Here is a 23,244-nt window from a genome sequence, read left to right as displayed (position 1 = left end):
TGCAATAAAACTGACAGGACGTGTGTATATTCCAGACTCAAACCCTTTGGACATTAAAATGGATTGCTTTGTGTTTCAGAATTTAAAATATTTGCTGCCTACAATTTGGATGAGGTACATTTACATGAATCATTCAAACTTACTTTAAACTATGCTATTATTAGAAGGAGCTCAGTTGAAAATTAAAGCAAATTTTAAACTTGTCATTTGTAATATGACAACACTATTGAACCAAGGCCTTTTATGGAATAAAAAAACAACCATTTCTTCAGCCACAGGAGTAAAGCTGACGAGTTTCAGCGAAGAAGATTTGGCTTTTGATTTTGGAAACAACAGCTTGACCCAGCTTTACCATCAACTGGTTTAACGAGGTCATAACAGTGTCATTCCTCTCCCACACAGTGATATTTTAGTGTGAATTGTTACCATTACAACTTCTATTCAAGTGGTGACCGATTTACCGGATACATTTCTTAAATACCAGGCAGTTAATGCCTACAAATGTGAGGGATAATAATATTCACATTTTGAGTCAGAGATGAAGCTGATTTAAAAGACTTTTACATCGTGTATTTACATCATTAAATAGTACGTACAGCACACAAACAGGCCATTCACCCCAACTGGTCTGTGCCACTGTATATACTTTACAGATCTCCACCCATTCCTTACTCCCTCCCGTACTCTTATATTCCTTTCTCCTTTATGTGTGTATCTGCCTTCCTCTTAAATACTTCGATACCATCTGCTTCAACCTCTGTCTCAGGCAGTGAGTTCCCATCCTTATTAGTGGTTTCCCTTAAATCCTCTTTTAGATTCCCTGGTCGCTATCACATACTCCAGTTATGGACTCCCCAACAAATGGGATCATCGAATCCTTTTATAATTTTGAACACCTCTATTAGGTCCCCTCATTAGCATCTCTTCTGACAACAAAATAGAATTTATTTCTCAATAAATCTGCTAACGTTTTCCATCTCAATGAAACAGTAACATTCAAGCAAATCAAAGTTTTGGATCATAATAAATAGAATTATAATATTCCTTGAATAACCTAAAAGGAACCTGGAGAAGCCTTTACCTGATCAGTCTCTAGCTAAATAGTAGAAGCAGAAAATAAGCCAAGAGTAAAATTGCCTAATATTCAACGATAGCTCCTAGTTTCCACTATTTCCATTTAAAAAGTGAACAATCAGACTGGCTCAGTTGGTAGCACTGTCAACTCTGAGTCAAGATGTTGTGGGTTCAAGCCTCACGTCTGGACATGGAACTCATATAGTCTAAGTTGATATTGCAATGCAATGCTGCGGAATTGTCCTGTGGATGGGACGTTAATTGTTTGGAGCTTCTGGGGATGCAGTGGAGAGGCTTCCTCTAACCCATCTGCAACGTCCAGGATCGAGCAGTGAAGTGGATTTGCGGCAAATGGGAAGCAGCTGTAGGAAGCGAGAGAGGGCTCCGGTCTGCACTGACCTGTCACTAAGTACCCTTTAGGCAAAGTTGGCTTCACAGAGGACCTGGATTAAGCAGCTGGTGCTGAATAAGCCTGTTATGCAGCATTGGACTTAGAACTCAAGAACACCAAGATGGCTGATTGATCCCACTATGCTGAAGGCAGATTTCTCTGAGATTTGGGGCGACAGCTGCTTGGAAGGTGTTACCTGGTGTTGGAGTTCATGAACAAGTGTTCGGAGATCCAGCACTTGGAATTTACTTTCAGTGGTTTGCAGAGAGGTGAGAAGCTGTGCTCAAGTCCACACATCCGACTGGTGAAACCATCACTCAATTGGAAGGCACACGTGTTCAAGCTGTGGGCAGGAAGATGGTGGCAATGCTGAGCTTCGTTGCCCACCAGGAAGTGGTGTGGCTTGCAGGGAGTTCCTGATACTTACCATTCAGTTAGTGAGGGCTCAAATTTGCACTTGTCAGATGTCAAATGACCAACTAGTGACTATCCTCAGTGGGCACGTATGTGCGGGCGGGGGTGGTTGACTCCCTTTAGCTCCAAGGGAAATGAACAGTGCCGCATTACATATGAAGTTACAAGGATATTGCTTTTCTCAGTATGCTTGAACTTCCTAAAATAACTACTTTCTGCAGGAGGTTGATATTTTTGTTCACCGGCTGTTTTGACAAGACATTTCTGAATAGTCTCATTAACAATTCCAGCTGCACTGGTGATTATAGGAACAATGCTTGTTTTATACTGCCACATGGGATAGCATTCAATTTGTAGATCAATATATTTCCTGATCTTCTCTAGTTCCTTATTTCTTATGTTGAAATCACTTGGGATAGCCACATCAATAATACATGTACAATCTAGTTTTTTTTAATGATATCTAGTTTGTTACAGATTACTATTATTTCTCTATGTACTCTGAGTCCCTGATTATTGTGATATTATTGATATTTTTAATGTCAATCTTGCTGATTGATGTTCATACCAGTTGGTCTTTACATCAATATCAAAGTGTTTACAAATTGTCCAGTGGAATAGATTTAGCTACATTGTTATGTCGAATAAAGTACTATGTATTTGGGCAGGACATGATGACAATATATGGTTTGTTTGTTTCTGGTGCCTAATGGTATGTTGATGGATCAATGTCTCTCTTTAAGATCTTATTTGTGGAGTCCTGTAGCTCAGTGGTTAGAGCACTCGCTTTGCAAGTGAGAGACCTGAGTTCAATTCCAGGCAGGGCGAAACCTTGGGCAAGTTTCCTTACTCCACACGCCTAATAATAATCCCTCCAAAACCAAAAACAATAATAAATTGGTCATTTTCAATCTACGACTGTTTGTGGGACATTGCTATGCGCAATTGGCTGCCGCGTTCGCCCACAAATATACTGTCAATTCACTTTACTGTGTTCTGTGAAGCGCTTTGGGACGTCCTCCCGAAGTGAAAAGCGCTATATCAAATGCAAGGATTATTATTATTATTTTCATAATAATGGGTAATAGCAGCTTTGTCTTGTGTTGTCAACCGATTGTAGCTTTGCTTCATATCTCAGACCTGTTCTTTCATTTTTCTTGGAAATTGACAGGTGCTCTGACACTCTACCCGCATGAAGGGCGCTATATAAATGCGTTGTTGTTATACATGATTTTGTTCTCCAATTCATTCTACCTACAAGATTTTTTTTAAAATAGGACAATTTTTATTCGATGTGCCATTTTTGTTGGTTCAGATGAGCTACTTTCTATTTCTTTTCAATGGAACCCATATTTTGTTTGATCTTGATTGCTATTAATTATTATTCTTAATCAGGTAAAGGCTCCACTGAGTTTGTGTATACAGGATTTCTAACTTTTTTGTATTGGGCTTTTGTGTGACAATTTACATGCAATCAAATAGTATCATTGGTTTCACTTCACCTAGGAAACTTCGAAAATCCAAAGCAGGAGATACACAAAGTATGACATTCATATGCTATCTCAATGGTTTGCAGAGAGGTGAGAAGCTGTGCTCAAGTCCACACATCCGACTGGTGTAACCATCACTCAATTGGAGCACTGCTTTTTGTACGAGGCACAAGCTAAACCACTATTAAATAAACATTCCTGAATATCAGAGAATGGCTCACGCTAAGTGTAGGTAACAATGGCACAATCCTTTGAATTTACAAGAACTGTACAATTCACATGATCTATTGCCCCTTGAATTATATAACTAAGCGATGTTATTTTCTTTTTTAAAGTAAAACTACATGTTGACACACGATTCGTGATAATCAATTAGACATTTTCTCCAGGCCACTAAAAGTAAAATGGATATTGGTAGCATTTGACGTTCTGTACACAGGACCAAAGTGTATATTCTGGACTCAGTAAAGAAAAGACTGGAAGCAGGTTTTGTCTGATCGCATTATTGAGTCTACACATGTTCACAATAATACACAATCCAGCGTTCTTCCAGAATGGCCTGTCACATGTATCCTGTAGGTTTGCAATCAGCTACTTGTGTAAACACAAGAAATTTACATCTTATTCGGTATGAATCATTCAGCAAACAAATGATTTCCCTCCCTAGCCAGGGGCACCAAGGCCGAGTACAGTATCCCAGTACCACAGTAACTACCTGTATTTAAGCCTTTTAGATAGGATGAATGGTCCAAAATACTTCACAAAGACAATGGGGATGACCAAAAGGGAGGAAAAGAAGTTTCAGGGTACTGACCAAAGACATAGCCATGTGAGTTCAGCTAAGGAATACATTAGAAATATGTGTGTACACAGTTTAGTTCCACCCTAGAAGGTAGTTTTACCAAATGAACCACATGGAAAGGGGGGGGGGGGGGAGAGCTCCTCAAATCTTTTAAGAGACTTTACACCTGTAAATATCAACTAACAGCACAAACAGACGACCACATATTTTCATCGTGTCCAGCCCAAATACAGAGCAACTGATTCGACATAACAGTGTAGCAGAAGACTGCTACTATTTTAAACGCCTCTGTATTGTGAAACATTCATTCTCAGAGGTCTCATTTTCAAAGCGCCACCAGCTAATAGCACACCTCGATATTTAAATGGTTTTGTTTACAGATCATTTTACAGCTAATACTGAGTAGAACAAGATTTGACATAAAAACAGAAGTCGCTGGGTACACTCAGCAGTCAGGCAGCATCTATGGAGAGAGGAAAGTGAGTTAATGTTTCGGGATGACCTTTCATCAGAACAAAATGCTGCTTTCTCCCATTTTCTCAAACACAGAAAATCGATCACCTTCCCTCGTGTTCACCAGCTCACTTATCAAGCAATATCAAAACACTTCAAATTTCCAATGGTGTCCAAGGGATGGTCTAAAAACCTTGAACAGCCCTCACTGAGAAGACCCAGAGAAATCTGCACCCACTGCAATTACACTTCAAAATTAATATTGCTGATGGATGTTTAAAGATCCTGTGGCACTATTCAAAAAAGGGGTTTCTCCCCGTGTCCTGGGCAACAATCCTGCAGATAGGACGGTCATTCATTGCTTGATTGTTTGTGGATCATGGTTATGTGTAAATTACCATGGTCACTTATAAATATAGTCACCACACTTTACAGTAAAGTAATAATGGCATTAATTTAAATGTGAACTTATACCATTTAAATTTAAGAGAAAAAACGAATCAGGTGTGTCTCTGACGCTGTGACTTTAACCTCTGACCAGCTGGAGCTTACGGTTAGTGTAACTAAGCATATTGCAGGAGAACATGTGCAAATCACACAATTTGTGGGATAATCAGGCTGAGCTGTCCACATTCTGCCAGGAGATTCATCTTTAACATGTGAATGTCCGATTTTCAACTAATAATAATAATCCTTGTATTTGATATAGCGCCTTATCAAGTCGTTGAGACGTCTCAAAGTGCTTCACAGAATATACTGTAAATTGTAATGACTGTGTTTTGTGGATAAAACACAGCAGTCAATTGCACACAGCAACGTCCCACAAACAGTTGTGGATTGAGTGACCAAATTGTTGTTTTGAAGGGATTATTATCCCTGGAAAACGACCGCCAATTGGCTAACAACTGGGATCCTATTTACGGCTAGGGAAACAGAGGCGTTTGTGTGGAGTAGGAAAACCTGCCTGACATTAGGGGTGAGTGAGAGGCAGACAAAGTACAAATCCAGCAAGAAAGAAAAAAACCTTTTCACAATTAACACTCCATAAAAAGGTTGAGTTTGCATCAGCTTGCACTCATTTAATGCTGTATCAGAGGTTCTGAAGTTAGTGTTCACCAACTCATTAAACAAAACTAAACAAAAAAGACACAGGAAAAAAATTATATAAAAACAAAGTAAATCTGAATACGGATTACTGTACCATTTACAGACTGTGGAATGCTATTAATTGGAAAGTAAAAATAAATGGCACAGGCACAGATTGGTTCCAAGTGGCCAGTTACTGTGCTGTAAATTTTTTGGAAATCTTTGCAAGGCCAACAACAACAACTTGCATGTACATAGTGCCCCTCACGCAGGATAGCATCTAGAGCTCTCGACAGAGGCAGAGCACAACGCTGAGCCGGAGGTGGGGGGGGAGATGAACAGGAAGGACGAAGAAGAAGTCTTTAGGTGTGATCTAAAGATGCAGAAGGAGGGATTGAGGGGGTGTTCCAGAGTTTCGGGAGCCACTGATGGTGGAACGGAGCACACGAGAGATAAGGCCTGGAGAGAATGGACAGCCAGAACCACTCCACACATAGAACTCGTTTGCCCATAGTGTTTATCAAAGGTCTATACTTGAAACTGTGCCTTCACCAATTGTAATTCTTCCTGGCTTCACCACGTATGTCCTTGGAGTTTGTTGAATACCAGAGAAACCTCGCTTAGCTCATACATCCTGAAGTCCTGGAAAATTTCTGGAGACGATGTAGGTGATAATGGCACAATCCAACACATCTTCCTGATGTACCCAATTGCACTGCAGTTCACTAAAGATATCTTTGGTGAACTGGACTGGCAAATCATATAAACATTTAGAACCATTCATGTAACCGCCACACCCCACCAGCACTTTGTGAGGCACTATAGAAGGTAACCCAGTCCAAGAAAAACAAAGACTCTCTGAACATTAAAATCAAGGCACGTTCTTTAAGATTTGTTCTCTACACCTGGCCTAATAATGAAAACAGCAAACCGCAGCCCCACATACCCAACATAGATACCACCTAAGCCATACATATACAGTGGAACCTAATTATAACCCAGTTGTTGGAATCCATAAAGAGCAGACCCACTCTATCGTGAGGTACAATAGCCGGTTGCATTGTATACATACACACAGTAGCCCAATTTGTTATATGTAGACTGGCTGGTTTCCACGTGGAAACCTGTCACCATGCTTAGAGTATCCAAACCAGATTGAGAGTTCCAAGTATACCACCTATACATGGAAATGTCCTTGTCTGGAATGCACTCTCCCTCCCCAGAGGGACACACCACACATCCTAATTCCAGAGAGAATTAGGTACAGATTGGCAAGAGCCAAAGCTCGGGGACCTCAGAGTTGGGGACCTCAGAGTTGGGGCTGCAATTTAACCATCTAAAACTGCACAGCTTGTCACTGAAAGCACTGCCTGGCAAGCTTTCCCACTGCTTGTCCAACTGGGTCCACCCTTCCAATTAGGGCTTTGGCAAAGAATACCCGCCCCCAGTGACTGGTCTGCCCCTCAAAGTCCTGCCGATGATCCAGGCTGGCTGGCCTGAAATACTGCTTAGGAACTGGACGAACAAGACTACCCGAGGATTGACCAAATTCTGACATTCCGTTGCCAAGCATGTCACCTTGGGAGCCAGTTCAGCTCCAAAGAGAACCTATTTAACTCCCACTAAGCCGGATATACAAAGGGAACTGCAATTGACCTTAGTGCCCTGGATTTAGGGAGGGGAAAATGAGGCAGGATCCTGATTACAATCTACAGGTTCTCATTCTCCTCTGTAAATTTGCCCACGTCCGGGCTTGGCTGTAATAATCCATTAACCCATCAACAATCACTCACATGAACAATAGTCACGAAGGCAACTGCACCCATGTAATTTTACCCTCCCTAAAGGGAAAAGTTAAAGAAAGTACTTCAGGTGACAAGAGGGTGGGATGAAAATTGGTGAGTACAAATGTGGGTTCCATTGTAATTCGTGATAATATGCAACTTTACCGGTTCGTTCAGCGGTTAACAAATTCCACAAATATACTACGAGGCTCAGCCTCATTTTGCTTTGAGAGTTCAACTGGACTACTTTGCAAACACCAGGAGACATGCCATGTCTAAGAAATACAATTTACATCTTTAGCTGGAATAAAACATGGCAGGCTTTAATTAATAATATACTACATGCAAAACAACTTCAACTACTTATGCAGTACTCTGGTCTACATAATACACGTTGAGTCAGTTTAAACCCATGCATAAAAACGGAGAATCCACATTCAGGCATGAAATAAAATCTATATCTAGGTTTTAAATAAGACTGGCATCAGCACAGGAGATATAATTTTAGCCAGATTATTGAAAATTATTGACTTTTTTTTACTGCGTGAACCAAAGGATCATTTTTTTAAAATCAGACAGCAGGTAAATAACTTTGGCTGGTTAAAACAGCTATGAGCTGTGAAGGAATTTATTATAACAGCAGTGGCAAATTGACATCTTGAATTATAATTTGCCTATAATATATGCTACACTATACAGTAAAACCTGTGACACACTTTGAGACAGCCTCCCAACATGAAACTAAATCAAATGCAAGGTTTATTACAAGTATAACTTAAATAGTTTAATGTTATCCATACAATAGGAAACAGTCTGTTTTAATGACAATAAATGGCCCTTGAAAACATTTTATTTACCAAATTCTCAAGACATGAAATGGTTTATCTAATCACAAATTGACTTTCCTGCCTGGCAGATTTCTATCAGCCATCGCAATGCACAATTCTTCCCCTAACATTCACTCACAGATAAACATATGTGCATGTATCCCAAAGAGAAACTGAACTCATAGCCAATCATACTGTAAAAACTATTCACTGCATATGAGGAAATGTTGTATCCCATTGTCATCAAAGGGTTGACTGGTATGATGGGAGAAACAAATAAAGGAGTTACCTGTTTATTTAAGACAAAATATAAGTAAATATCTGTAATGCCCAGGATATGCGTCAGAATATTAACATGAACACAGTCCAAGCACATTTCAAAAGCTCCACCGCTTAAACTGCGTCATCATTGACAAGGTTGAACAGACGTTAACAAAAAGTTATTTTAATAGTATTTGTACATGAGGGTTGTCTGATATGTTCTCATTAATTAAATGACAGAACAACCAAAATGAAAATTGAAAAATAAACATGATCCGGACTGAATGAACCTCAGAGCATTGTTTAAAAAAGGAAACTGAAATGGAGCAATGGAAATGAACCAAATTGAGACAAACCACCTCAACACTGACAGAAAAACAAAAGCAGATAAACAGGAACATTTAAATTGAATCAAAGAAAATTGAATGACAAAGACTGGAAGGGCCTAACAAAACAAAAGTAGTCATTTGTACTTTGGCAATACTTTATGTGTCGATAGCATTTGTGCAAGAAATCGCTGAAGAAAGTTTTACTGGTTTCTATTCCATTCCACTACAAAGAAATCACTGGGCCTTTTGTTCCTTCTGTATAAAGCCATCGCTTAATTACATAAAGTGTGGCTAACAGAGGTGACTGACCTTTACTACCAAACTGCAGTAAAAAGAACTTCCTCATTTTTAAGCACTCCCAACATGCAGAAAAACACTGTGTTGGGGAGAGAGGGAGGGAAGAAAATCTGTCTTTCCTTGCATTATCATTCAAGATTAATTGTTAGTTTAAATCAATGAAAACAGTATAATGATTTGAAGTTGAAAGGAATGGATTCCGAAAAATCACAAATTAGAAGTTTAGATGTCTCACAGTGGTTCCTTAAGCTTTGTTCTGCTGCTACATCCTGGAGTTATTCTCGCACAACAAAGAACTGCTCATCTGATTCTCAGCTCCCCTCCAGAGTGGGAAGGGAATCTCAAGAGTACAATGTAGTTCATTAACAGTTAGGATACAATATTACTGAAAAGACTTCTTTGACGACATGCTGTTTGCTACTTTCCTGGTATAACTTTTTTTCTAGCAATTTATATTTTCGTAAATAACAGCTCTATCGTTCAATTTAAGACTTCTCTTGTCAAATGCTGCTATCCAGTAGTCACCGTCCTCCCGCCATCTAACAAACAATACAGCATTGTGAAGTACTTTGAGATGCGAGCCTGCAGTCAACAGGACTAACAATAAACACTAACTGTTTCTCTTGAGAACCAAACACACAACAAAAGCACAAAGATAACAATGGAACAACAATGGAATAATAAGAATTACATTCAACATTGCTCTTTTCACGTCAGCAAGACATCTCAAAGTGCTTCCCAAGACATATAATAAAGTGTAATGCCTGTGTATTTTTTAGCTAACCACAACAGCCAATTTGCACACACCATCGTTCCACAAACAGCCATGAAGTGAATGACCATTTTTTTTCAATCTCTGAGAGTTAGTTGGTGAGGACACTGGCATAAATTCTTTTCATTTTTTGAATAGTATCAAGGGACCTTTAACAATAACAACTACCACCACCACATGCATGCACCTCCAATATAGCTTCCTTCATGTGGGTAGCATTTCAGAGCCGAACGCTTACTATCCACCTGAACAGACAGAATGTAATAATGTAACTAACGCCTGATTTTTAACGCCTGCAAAAAGCTTGCACTTATGTAGCATCTTACATGTAAAACGAAGGTCCTAAAAGTGCATGTCACATACAATGAAATGTCTTAGAACACTTATAATTCCGATACAGTTTAGGAATTGCAAAGATAATATCATTACTTCAGCTGTAACAGAATGACAAAAACATTGGCAAAATGCTCAATTGGTAAATAAAATCCAATGTAAAATTGAGCAAACTGTATTAAAGATCCCAGAGATGCTATCAACAAATTCAGAGGAACAGCTAACTACATTGAGCGTCTGAACTGCTTCCCATCAATTTTAAAGACAGCAGGTTTTGAAGTGAAATTGTACTCAGCAGGCAACCAAGTTTGGTTCAAGGTTTAGGTCAAGAGTGTGGTCAGCAGAGACTGCATTGAAGCATATGGAAGGGGGGGGGGGGGGGGGGGTGTGCGGGAGAAATTGAGATTGTGGTGACAGAGCTTCCAGCTGGCAGGGATCTACAGAATGAATCATCAAAGTCTTGGTGCTTTACCAAAACTTCGAAGCTCTAAATCTCACAGGAGATATTATTCCACTGACAGCACAATCACATACACAACAAAGTATGAGGGAACTGTTTGAACTGGACTCTTCCCTGGTTTGATGCCAGTTTCCTGACATGGTGACACTGAACCAAAGACCTAAACAAAATGCAAAATACTGCAGATGCTGGAAATCTGAAACAAAAACAGAAGTCGCTGGGAACACTCAGCAGGTCAAGCAGCACCTATGGAGAAAGGAAAGTGAGTGAACATTTCGGGGCCATGACCCTTGGTCAGAACTGGGGCACGTTGGGAGGGAGGGGCTTTTAAGGGCTACTAGAGAGGGGGGAGGCAGGGCAAGGAAGACAAAGGAGAAAATGGGGTACAGGACAGGAGATGATGGGTTAAAGCGATGTTAATGATGCAAAACAAAGGGGGGGAAAAAATTGCAAATAACAGGCGGACCAGAGAGAGAAAAGGTGTGTCTGGGACCCAGATGATGTGGTAATGGTCACAGAAGAGGGGGCGGGGAGGTGAGCTGTTATGGTCTGAAATTGCTGAAATCAATATTGAGGCCGGAGGGCTGTAAGGTCCCTAGCAGATAAATGAAGAGGTGCTGTTCCTCAAGCTTGCACTATGGCTCATTGGAACAGTGTAGGAGACCATGGATGGAGAGGTCAAAGTGGGAGGGAGAGTTGAAATGGCAAGAAACCGGAAGCTCAGGGTTGTGTTGGTGGAGAATGGAGGTGTTCGGCAAATCAGTCACCCAATCTGCATTTTGTCTCCCCAACGTAGAGGAGACCACAGCTAAACAACATTTTTCCTTTAAAATTAAAAGTCACTCATTACTTGGACAATTTCGACACCTTGACACATCCAGAAGGCAGTAATCTCTTTTAGTCTCCCTCCACCTCAACAATTCAGAAAGGGAAACATCAGGCCACATTCAAGTTACATAATTCTATTTATACATAAGGTGACAAAGGACAAAGGTTGGGGATACTGACTGTGATTCAGAATGCAGCATCAGTCCCCAAATGTTACAAGTCAGCTGCTGCTTATCTACTGAATCAATGCTGGTCAATGAAGCACTTTTGTAGTTCGCCAAGTCTTGTTCTCACACATTTCCAAGGGCCCAACCCTAAACAGCATTTCGGGGCACTTGTTATGTGGTGGTGGGGATGTGCGGGGAAATGGCTCTGTAATTGTCAAAAAAACACACTTCTCCCTGCCCCCATTTAAATATATTGCTGCCACAAAAAGTTATTTTCAGACAGGACCTGAATATCTATACACTATTTGGAACATTAAATAAAACTCATTTTTGAAAAGGACTTTTAGTGTCCGATTAGTATGAACTGCATTGTACGTAGAAGCTACACCACTTACTCTGCTGTGTTTTATTTTGTTTCGGATCATTCAAAAACTGTCAGATGAGTCCACTAGGGTGGTCACCAGGAAACACAATTATACTTTCCTCCTCAGTCTACCATTGTCACTCCACCACTGATGCGTGATGCGAGTTGAAGATACAGCTACATCTGATCAATCCCCTTTATCTGCATCTTTTTTGTAACACCAACATCAGTCTTGAAAATTTTGCATTTTAAGAGAGAACTACACATTTCCCACACACAAAACACAGTCCCTCCACTTCACCATATATCCTGCGAAGCACCCTGGGACATCCTCCTGGCACGCTATATCAAACGTAAGGATTATTTATTATTATCTGGAAATTCACGAATATCATCACATGATCTAGTTTAACCAGATAACAAGATTTGCAATGATATATATACAATGTATATATATTTATTGCAGTTGTGAAAATAAACACACATTTATCAGTAAAAAGTATCTTGTTTTAGAAGGTAACAAACCACAAAAGGAGGCGAGTAGAAGATTTCCCAAAAATGTCACACTTTGTGAGATAGATTCATTGAGTTTGTTTACAAAGAGGAATATTACCTAATAAAACATTTTACATTTGAATTTATTAAAATAATAATAACCCGGTATATAGTTACTGTAGACTTGAGACCTACAACAACAACAAGATTACATTTGTATAGCGCCTTTCACGTCAGGAGGACGTCCCAAGGCACTGGACCTAATAGTAATATAGTAATAATCTTTGCATTTGATACAATGCCTATAATGCTGAGAAGGTCTCAAATCGCTTCACAAAGTTTCTGTAAATTATAGTGACTATGTATTTGTAGGTAAATGGAGTAGCCAATTTGTGCACAAAAAATGTTCTGCAAACAACTATTAAGTGAATGACCAATTTTATTTAGAGAATTGTTGATTAGGAAAGCAGGACAGACTCCCTTCTTTTCTTTCATTTTTAATATTAGCGTTATTATTTGCCCACAAAATATACAGTAAATTCACTTTGCAGTATATTCTGTGAAGTGCTTTGAGACGTCTCAAAGACGTGATAAGGTGCTATATCAAAGTCGCCTTTAGAATTAAGTGTCAGAACATGTTGTATAATAAGCCACATTGAATTATCTGTCTGAGCAACATATCAGTTACAGTACAAGTAGTTATGATTTTTTTTCCCTTGGAAAACTTTTTACTGTTCTGCAGCTGTTTCTAAAGCCAGTTTGGCACAACAAGTTTTAAGGTTACAGAATAAGTTACTTGGAATGGTTTCAATTTTGCAGAATACAGAATAAAACCAATCAAAATAAAAACAAATTAAGAATGAAATTGGAATCTTTAAAATCGCTGCTGTGTGGCCAAGGGCAAAAGTGCCCACAACATAATCAGTAGGGACTCCCCTGAACAGCATGCAGACTCACAAAACTTTGGCTCCAATGAGATCTCAGGCTTGAGCTAAAATATAGGGCTTTCCCTGCAGAAAGTGTTATTTAGTAAATGTTATTTGCTTCACAGGTGTTTTTGACAGGAACCATAGAGCGATAATGCCTCTAAAGCGCATTTGTTATGTAATTTAAGAAATGGATCTATTAAAACCCTTTCCTGTTTTTTTGAGCAAAGAAATCTCATGGACTTCCGTTTATTCAACATTCCTCTAAGGTTATTTTACCCTAAACAATCTGGATATAATAATAATAATCCTTGCATTTGATATAGTGCTTTTCACGTCGGGAGGACGTCCCAAAGCGCTTCACAGAACACACTGTAAAGTGAGTTGACTGTATATTTGTGGGCCAACGCGGCAGCCAATTGCGCACAGCAATGTCCCACAAACAGTCGTAGATTGAAAATGACCAATTTATTATTGTTTTGGGTTTTGGAGGGATTATTATTAGGTGTGTGGAGTGAGGAAACTTGCCCAAGGTTTCGCCCTGACTGGAATTGAACTCAGGTCTCTCACTTGCAAAGCGAGTGCTCTAACCACTGAGCTACAGGAAATGACGCATAATTATGTATCCTGCTATGTTATCCATACACTGTAGAATATAACACAACGTTTTTTGAAAATTTGCCCAAAACCTTTAATACTAGCAAGTAACCGCTTACAGATTAAATTCTACATAACCTCTGAGCTGGGTAATTTGTTGATAACCAATGCTGGTGATAAGTAAGACAACCACAGAGATATATACACATGTATCCTCCATACAATAAAAGTGGGCAATCTGGTGGTCCTCAGGAACAGTTATTGCTGAGAGGGTCTTACCTTTAGATTAGATTTAAATTTATCTTTAGATTTTAAAACTGTAGCTCCTCATACAGCGATAAAGAAAACTCTTTTAAGAACAAAAAAATCTAACAGCAAAAGCAACTGACTATCAATATGAACAGAATTTCCAATTGAGAGATGACATCAGTTCTTTATTACGCACCTCACACTATGAAACACGTTTAGAATTCCAATGGATAAGTTGCAAATGCCCCGCATATCACAGGAAGAGAGTACTTTTTTTTACGATATTTACCAAAGAAAAAGTCTTTGAAAGAGGCAATTATAGTGAACAGCAGAAACTGGGATATATGTTATTTTCCAATCGTGCCAATCTTTTGCTGACACTAAATTTGTTCCACGCTATGATAGGCTATGTAAAACCACTTTTAAAAAATTTGTGAAATATTATTTAACTGTAAAAATACTCCCAATATAAAATGGAATTTTCTAAATGAAAGAATGATTGCAGTCACATTTTACAAAAAACGTGCTGAACAATAGCAACGTTAAACATAGTGCATAGTGCTAAACATCTTGCAACACAAAAAAAAACTTTTGCATGCTCTTCTGTTTCATGTGGGGTGCTGCAAAGAAGTGTGTTCCACACCCTCTTCCTGTCATAAAAATGTAAGAAAACAAGGAAACTAACAAGCTCATTTGATGTATCAAGCCCATTCCCTAAACAAACTGAGTTCAATCTGCTCTTCATAATGTCTATTTAAACCAGTTCCTCCCAAAATAATGGACCACCCAGAAACTTATAAAGGATTTTTTTAAAATACAATGTATTATCATGTATTATATTAAGACAGTTGTGTGACAGTCCTTAAGAACAGTAAAAATAACCTGCTGTGTCGCTCTAACGCAAGATGTGTTGATCTACACATGATTTAGGAGGTTACCTAAGCCTTGGCTTGGTTGTGTTACAGGCTTGTCACACAGCATATTTACTATTATTCTATCCAGTATTGATTATCATGAAAAATATTTACCTTCCCTGTGTGAACAGAGCCTAAAATGTGTGTGCCCTGCTAAAAAATACATTACTGATAATTACAGTTGGTGAAAATCAATTATTTTTTCAGATTGCACAAACATAGCCAAACTATTTGAATATTACAGGCAAGTCAGGGCGAAACCTTGGGCAAGTTTCCTTACTCCACACGCCTAATAATAATCCCTCAAAAAAAAAAAATTGGTCATTTTCAATCTACGACTGTTTGTGGGACATTGGTGTGCGCAATTGGCTGCTGCGTTCGCCCACAAATATACAGTCAATTCACTTTACAGTGTGTTCTGTGAAGCGCTTTGGGACGTCCTCCTGACGTGAAAAGCGCTATATCAAATGCAAGGATTATTATTATTACGATGACATTTATTTCACTTGTCGGGCACAAAACTGAGACAAATCGACAATCGTAATAATCAGGCAAGAATCAGTCAGATGCAGCCAAGCTTCCTCTGCTATCTCAGTAAAAGCATGTCTCGTGGCACCAGTTAGTGAGTTGCTCTCACTTTGTTCACCTACAAAACACAGTGACTACACTTCACATTACTGTGAAGCGCTTTGAGACATACACCTGACATAAAAAGCTCTGAATTAAATGCAAGTGCACTTTTTAGCCCCACCCCCCCACCTTTAATTACCTTCAAGGAAAAAAGAGAAAAACAGTATTGCCAGTCCAGCATTCCTCATAAGAAAAACAACATATAATAATAATTCTTGCATTTGATATAGAGCCTTATCACATCTTTGAGACATCTCAAAGTACTTCACAGATTATACTGTAAAGTGAAATGATTGTATATTGTGTGGTCATTAAAAAACATTATTCAATCAGAAAAAAAATTGCACTAGCATTCAGACTTGCAAACAGCATTGCATGCACTCAATGTGCATGTCTAGAACCCTACCTTTCTGTTCCCCGCCCCCCATTCCCTGCTCATATCACTGGCCAAATGCCAAATTCTAGTGGTGTGTTGCACTAATTGGTTCAGCATAACACCACCGTAATATCCAAGTATTTTTTTATTCTGATCCTGTGTTGATATTGTATATGTAGCAATTAGAGTTAATAGACCAATTTCCTACTTTCACATTTGTACAGTTTAATTCAGTTCCTTTCTTAGTCAACTGTGCCAGTTAATGATTTCCATAATAAAAATGTAATTGAATGCGTCAAGGCCAGACAGTACTTCCTATAAATGTTTCATCTACCAAAACAAGTGATCTTAATCCTACATGAAATCTAAAATGAAAGGGCTACTGTCACCAGATTAGAGGATTCTATAGACAGGATCTGTTCCTGGAATAACAGTAACAGCCTGTACTGTGCAGCACAACAGCTGTAGTTTAATCTCCACCTTGTGGCAGTCTCATAGAATATTAAAGGAGTACAGAAGGAGGCCATTCGGCCTATCGTTCCTGTGCCAGCTCTTTGAAAGAACTATGGTACCACTCCCCCGCTCTTACCTCATAGCACTGTTTTTTTTCCTTCTCACATACAACTCCCTACTGAAAGCTGCACTCCAGATCATAAGAAGTCTATGGGTAAAAAAAATTCTCGTCTTCCCTCTGATTCTTTTTCAATCCCTTGAATTTCAACATAATGTTTAGCATTTAAACCCTGTGTAGTGCCCTAATAATCTTATTGTGCGTGGAGTGATACTGTCATGAGAAAAACAGGGGAGAAGTGAGTTATCTGATATAATCATTATCACATGGATCAGCTCATTATGGCAATGATTTTGTGCTTTTTTCGCAGATAGTTATCGAAAACTAATTTTAAAAGTTAATATTTTATATTAAAATAAATGTTTCACTAGAAATCCAAAAACAAAGGCTTCCATCAGATTTGTTAAAATTCAAGATTGCTCTAAATTAGTTCTACTGGAGTGAAGAGAAAGCATTCTCCAAAGGTTGGCGGGAGAGCACAGGTTCCAACCTGAAACCACTGAAGCAAAAAAACTGCAAAAAAAATCATGTGATAAAATGCAATTATTATCTGGCCTTGCGATAACAATCAGATCACATTTCCTCCTCCTTCCTCCTCCCACCCCACCCCCAACCAGTATTGTTAAATACCATAAGAGGCAAACTGTTCATTTGTCGAATTGCGCTTTAAAATATTAAGGCTATCTTCAGCAGAAATTTCTTCCTTCCAGGACAGAAAGTCCTGGTTATTGAACAAAGAAGCCAGAGAAAGAGGTGGCAGCAGAATAATGGAATGATGATTACCGGTTAAAAAGATGAGTTTGCTTTCTTTAATCATCTTCTTGTTACAATAACTAGCATTTATATATTAGGATGATGTCTCAAAGCACATAACACAACTGACTGAGAGCCTGAGCTGGGTTGGTGACTCGGCCTTCAGTCACCTTTTCCATTGATGGCAACTGAGATGGAGATAGGTGGCTAAAAGCACAATCAAAGAGACAGGACTTGAGGACATTTTTGAAGGCAAAGAGGGTGAGGCAAGATGGAGGGACTCTGGAGTGGAATTCCACACAGCAAGAGGACATGTCACATCTCACTCACTGATGGTAGTAGGGTGGAGCATATGGAGTCCTGTAGCTCAGTGGTTAGAGCACTCGCTTTGCAAGCAAGAGACCTGAGTTCAATTCCAGGCAGGGCGAAACCTTGGGCAAGTTTCCTTACTCCACACACCTAATAATAATCCCTCCAAAACCAAAAACAATAATAAAATTGGTCATTTTCAATCTACGACTGTTTGTGGGACATTGCTGTGCGCAATTGGCTGCCGCGTTCGCCCACAAATATACAGTCAATTCACTTTACAGTGTGTTCTGTGAAGCGCTTTGGGACGTCCTCTCAAATGCAAGGATTATTATTATGGAAGATATTAAGCAGACTCAAGGGAATATGGAGCAGTAAGGTCACAGAGGTAGGATGGGGTAAGGCATTTGACGAGACTGTTTAAGAGCATCTTGCAACAGCATTCTGGCTACAGGCCAGCCTGGCATAGTTGGTATTCTTGCCTGTGGGCTCAAACTTCATGTCTCACAAGTATAGACTGGCATGCGCTGTATTGTTGGAGGTGCTATCCTTCATGAGACGTTAAACCGAGATCCCGTCTGCCTGTTCAGGTCCTGTCCTAGCACAATTTGAAAATATATTTTCTCCTAGTATCCTTCCTAGCCAACAACCCCCAGATAAAACTGTGCATTCACTTTGTGAAATGTTCTCTTGATGTGAACGTTGCTTATTAAATGCAAGGATTAATTATTATTAATTTCATTATAATAACCTCCAATATAATCCCCATGTGACCACACCAATTTATGGCTTTAAAACTGCCTCACAAGTGGACAGTCAGAGACACAATGCTGCTTCTCATCCAAACAGAATGCCCATCAACATTTTGCCTTCAGTGTTATACATTCCCATCAACCTGTGACTTCACTACTCCATCGTATCACATTTCCAGATTTGGATTCAGCAAACCAACAGACAATTGCAAAAAGGAATTATAAAAACACAATTATTCATTCAGTGTCCATTAAATCTAGAACAAAAAATGGGCTCTGCAAATGTAAAAAAGTTTTGTTTTTTCCCCACATAGAGTGGTTCGGGTGACAGCTATAAGCCTGAGATGTTTCTGCTGAAAGTTACTCCAGCTTGTGCCTATTGTGTATGAAGTAGACAGATGGAAAGAGTGGTAATGTCTTTATTTGGTCTGTAGGAAGTTTCACCTTTTGCTGGTAGTGGGGGCAGAGGAAATTTACATTTGTGTGTCATTTGAAACTAATTCCTGCCATTGAAGATGCAGTGGTGGTGTTGGCTTTATTTCACTGCATAATGCAACCAAATGGTAGATATTAGAAGCAGGAACTCACACCCTTACAAACCACAGCAGAGCCTCCACACTCTTCAAGGGGAGTCCTGTGGCTCAGTGATTAGAGCACTCGCTTTGCAAGCGAGAGACCCGAGTTCAATTCCAGGCAGGGAGATACCTTGGGCAAGTTTCCTTACTCCACATACCTAATAATAATCCCTCCAAAAACCAAAAACAATAATAAATTGGTCATTTTCAATCTACGACTGTTTGTGGGATATTGCTGTGCGCAATTGGCTGCCGCGTTCGCCCACAAATATACAGTCAACTCATTTTACAGTGTGTTCTGTGAAACGCTTTGGGACGTCCTCCCGACGTGAAAAGCACTATATCAAATGCAAGGATTATTATTATCATTAAGGGAAGTGGGACTACACCAACGCCAGATGCAAAGTGATGTGTGGCATCACAAATACATATATAAATAAATACATATATATGTATATAAATATCGCAAATAGAAAAAAAAAGGACTTAAGTTTATATTCTACTCATTCTTAGGGCATTAAGAACTCAATGCAGAATCCTCTCTGCCCCCGGGGAGGGGGAGGGGGGCACTCTTCAGCGACATTTAGCACCTCTCTAGCACATTGTTTGAGCCCTTTTCACTGCCGTGAAAAACAGCCCCAAACGGAAACTCAAAAAATTAATGGTATCTATTTGCCATCACAGCGGCACCATTCACATTCACCGACAACATCTTTTGGAGATCTCCAACTATAACGGGAACTGGGAACCCTCCCCCACCCCCAAGACTTCTGCGAACCCAAACCAGGAGCACTGCACCTTTGCCACAGCTGTACCAGTGCGGATAAACAGCTCCACCCTCCCCCCCCTCCCTCCCTCCCTCCCTGGCGGGTATCCCGCGAGTCAAAAAGGACTCCACATTCCTCACGGGTTGTAATTATTGAGTGTCCCCTTTTTTTCAGGGAAAAGACCCGACTCCTTCAAATACGCTTTCAGAAGACGCCTCAAACATGAGAGCGGAGTTGCGGTTAACAGGCGATTACCTTCAGCGGGATCCGGATCTCCGGCTGTGGGCTGTGCGGGTCCCGCTGACTGGGGCTGTGCGGGTCCGGCGGACACGCAGACACTCAGCCCGATCAGAGACAGCAGCAAACACCGCCTCCCGCCCATGGTCCGCGGCTCCACACCGCACCGGGTCTGCAGGGAGGGAGGGAGGGTGAGAGAGCAGTCAGTCACAGCACCGGGAGGTCACACAGCGAACTGACCCCCTGGGGGGGGGCGGCACACGCACACACCACACACAGGGGGAGAGGACGCACACCCACACAGATACAGGGGGAGAGGACACACACACACACACAGACACAGGGGGAGAGGACACACACACACAAGGACACACACACATACACAGGGGAGAGGACACACACAGACACACACACAGGGGGAGAGGACACACACACACAGGGGGAGAGGACACACACCCACACAGACACAGGGAGAGAGGACACACACACACACACAGACACAGGGGGAGAGGACACACACACACACAGGGGAGAGGACACACACACAGACACAGGGGGAGAGGACACACACAGACACACACACAGGGGGAGAGGACACACACACACAGGGGGAGAGGACACACACCCACACAGACACAGGGAGAGAGGACACACACACACACAGACACAGGGGGAGAGGACACACACAGACACACACACAGGGGGAGAGGACACACACCCACACAGACACAGGGAGAGAGGACACACACACACACAGACACAGGGGGAGAGGACACACACACACACAGACACAGGGAGAGAGGACACACACACACACAGACACAGGAGAGAGGACACACACACACACACACACAGGGGAGAGGCACACACACACACACAGACACAGGGAGAGAGGACACACACACACACAGACACAGGGGGAGAGGACACACACCCACACAGACACAGGGAGAGAGGACACACACACACACAGACACAGGGAGAGAGGACACACACACACACACACACACAGGGAGAGAGGACACACACACACACACACACAGGGGGAGAGGACACACACACACACACAGACACAGGGAGAGAGGACACACACACACACACACACAGGGGGAGAGGACACACACACACACACAGACACAGGGAGAGAGGACACACACACACACACAGGGGGAGAGGACACACACACACACACAGACACAGGGGGAGAGGACACACACACACACACAGACACAGGGGGAGAGGACACACACACACACAGACACAGGGGGAGAGGACACACACCCACACAGACACAGGGAGAGAGGACACACACACACACAGACACAGGGAGAGAGGACACACACACACACACACACAGGGAGAGAGGACACACACACACACACACACAGGGGGAGAGGACACACACACACACACAGACACAGGGAGAGAGGACACACACACACACACACACAGGGGGAGAGGACACACACACACACACAGACACAGGGAGAGAGGACACACACACACACACAGGGGGAGAGGACACACACACACACACAGACACAGGGAGAGAGGACACACACACACACAGACACAGGGGGAGAGGACACACACACACACAGACACAGGGGGAGAGGACACACACACACACAGGCTGCACAGGGGGGGAGAACACACACAGACACACACACAGGGGGAGAGGGAGGGACACACACACACACAGGGGGAGAGGGTGACACACACACACACACACACACAGGCTGCACAGGGGGGGGAGAACACACACAGACACACACACACAGACTGCACAGGGGGAGAGGACACACAGACACTTACACACACAGACACAGAGCGCAGACACGGAACTACATGACATGGACCTGGTTAGTGAGCAGGAAGCCCGGGAGGCCCCGCCACAACTGACAGTCACAAGGAATGTGTGTGAGAGAGTGAGTGAGTTTGTGAGAGTGAGTGTGTGTGAGAGTGAGAGTGTGTGACAATGTGTGCGTGTGTGTGTGTGAGCCAGGGTGTGTGTGTATGTGAGCCAGGGTGTGTGTGTGTGTGTCTCTTTGACCGTGCCTTCAGCTCCCCTCTCGACTCTCTACCCCCTCCTCGCTCCCTCCCTTCCCTCCCCTCACCCTGACCATTTCCCCCCTCCTCGCTCCCTCCCTTCCCTCCCCTCACCCTGACCATTTCCCCCCTGCTCGGGTCCTGACCCAACTGTACAGCGCCTTGGGACGTCCTCCCGACGTGAAAGGCGCTCCATAAATGGAATCTTGTTGTTGTTGTTGAGAGCCAACGTGTGCGCGTGTGAGCCAGCGTGTGTGTGAGAGAGCCTGTGTGTGTGTGTGTGTGTGAGAGCCAGCGTGTGTATGTGTGGCTATGTGTGAGAGCCAGTGTGTGTATATATGTGTGTGTGTGAGCCTGTGTGTGTGTGTGAGCCTGTGTGTGTGAGAGCCAGTGTGTGTGTGTGTGAGCCAGTGTGTGTGTGTGTGAGCCAGTGTGTGTGTGTGTGTGTGTGTGAGAGTCAGTGTACGTGTGTGTGAGAGGGCCAGCGTGTGTGTGTGAGAACGCCAGTGTGTGCGTGTGTGAGCCTGCGTGTGTGTATGAGAGCCAGTGTGTGTGTGTGAGTCAATGTGTGTAAGAGCCAGTGTGTGTGTGTGAGCCAGTGTAAGTGTGAGAGCCAATGTGTGTGGGAGAGCCTGTGTGTGTGTGTGTGTGTGTGTGTGTGAGAGAGAGAGCCAGTGTGTGTGTTTGTGTGTGTGAGAGAGAGAGAGCCAGTGTGTGTGTGTGTGTGTGTGTGTGTGAGAGAGAGAGCCAGTGTGTGTGTTTGTGTGTGTGAGAGAGAGAGAGCCAGTGTGTGTGTTTGTGTGTGTGAGAGAGAGAGAGCCAGTGTGTGTGTGTGTGTGAGAGCCAGCGTGTGTGTGTGTGTGTGTGTGAGAGAGCCAGTGTGTGTGTGTGTGTGTGTGTGTGAGAGAGCCA

At 41.8% G+C, this 23,244-nt stretch overlaps 1 protein-coding gene across 2 annotated transcripts in view; it reads right to left on the bottom strand.

Moving 5' to 3' along the window:
- Positions 1 to 23,244, bottom strand: part of stim2b (stromal interaction molecule 2b) — a 108,919-nt gene that overhangs the window by 80,464 nt on the left and 5,211 nt on the right. For both annotated transcript variants that reach the window (XM_042341171.1, XM_042341175.1), the window contains exon 2: positions 20,302 to 20,455. In XM_042341171.1, the coding sequence (XP_042197105.1) occupies positions 20,302 to 20,455 (154 nt within the window). The remainder of the gene's footprint in view (positions 1 to 20,301; positions 20,456 to 23,244) is intronic.

The sequence above is a fragment of the Callorhinchus milii genome, unplaced genomic scaffold, assembly GCF_018977255.1.
Source record: "Callorhinchus milii isolate IMCB2004 unplaced genomic scaffold, IMCB_Cmil_1.0 Scaffold1, whole genome shotgun sequence".
Lineage (NCBI taxonomy): Eukaryota > Metazoa > Chordata > Chondrichthyes > Chimaeriformes > Callorhinchidae > Callorhinchus > Callorhinchus milii.
Note: the sequence above shows the minus strand (reverse complement) of the source record. Positions and strands in the feature narration are given on the sequence as shown.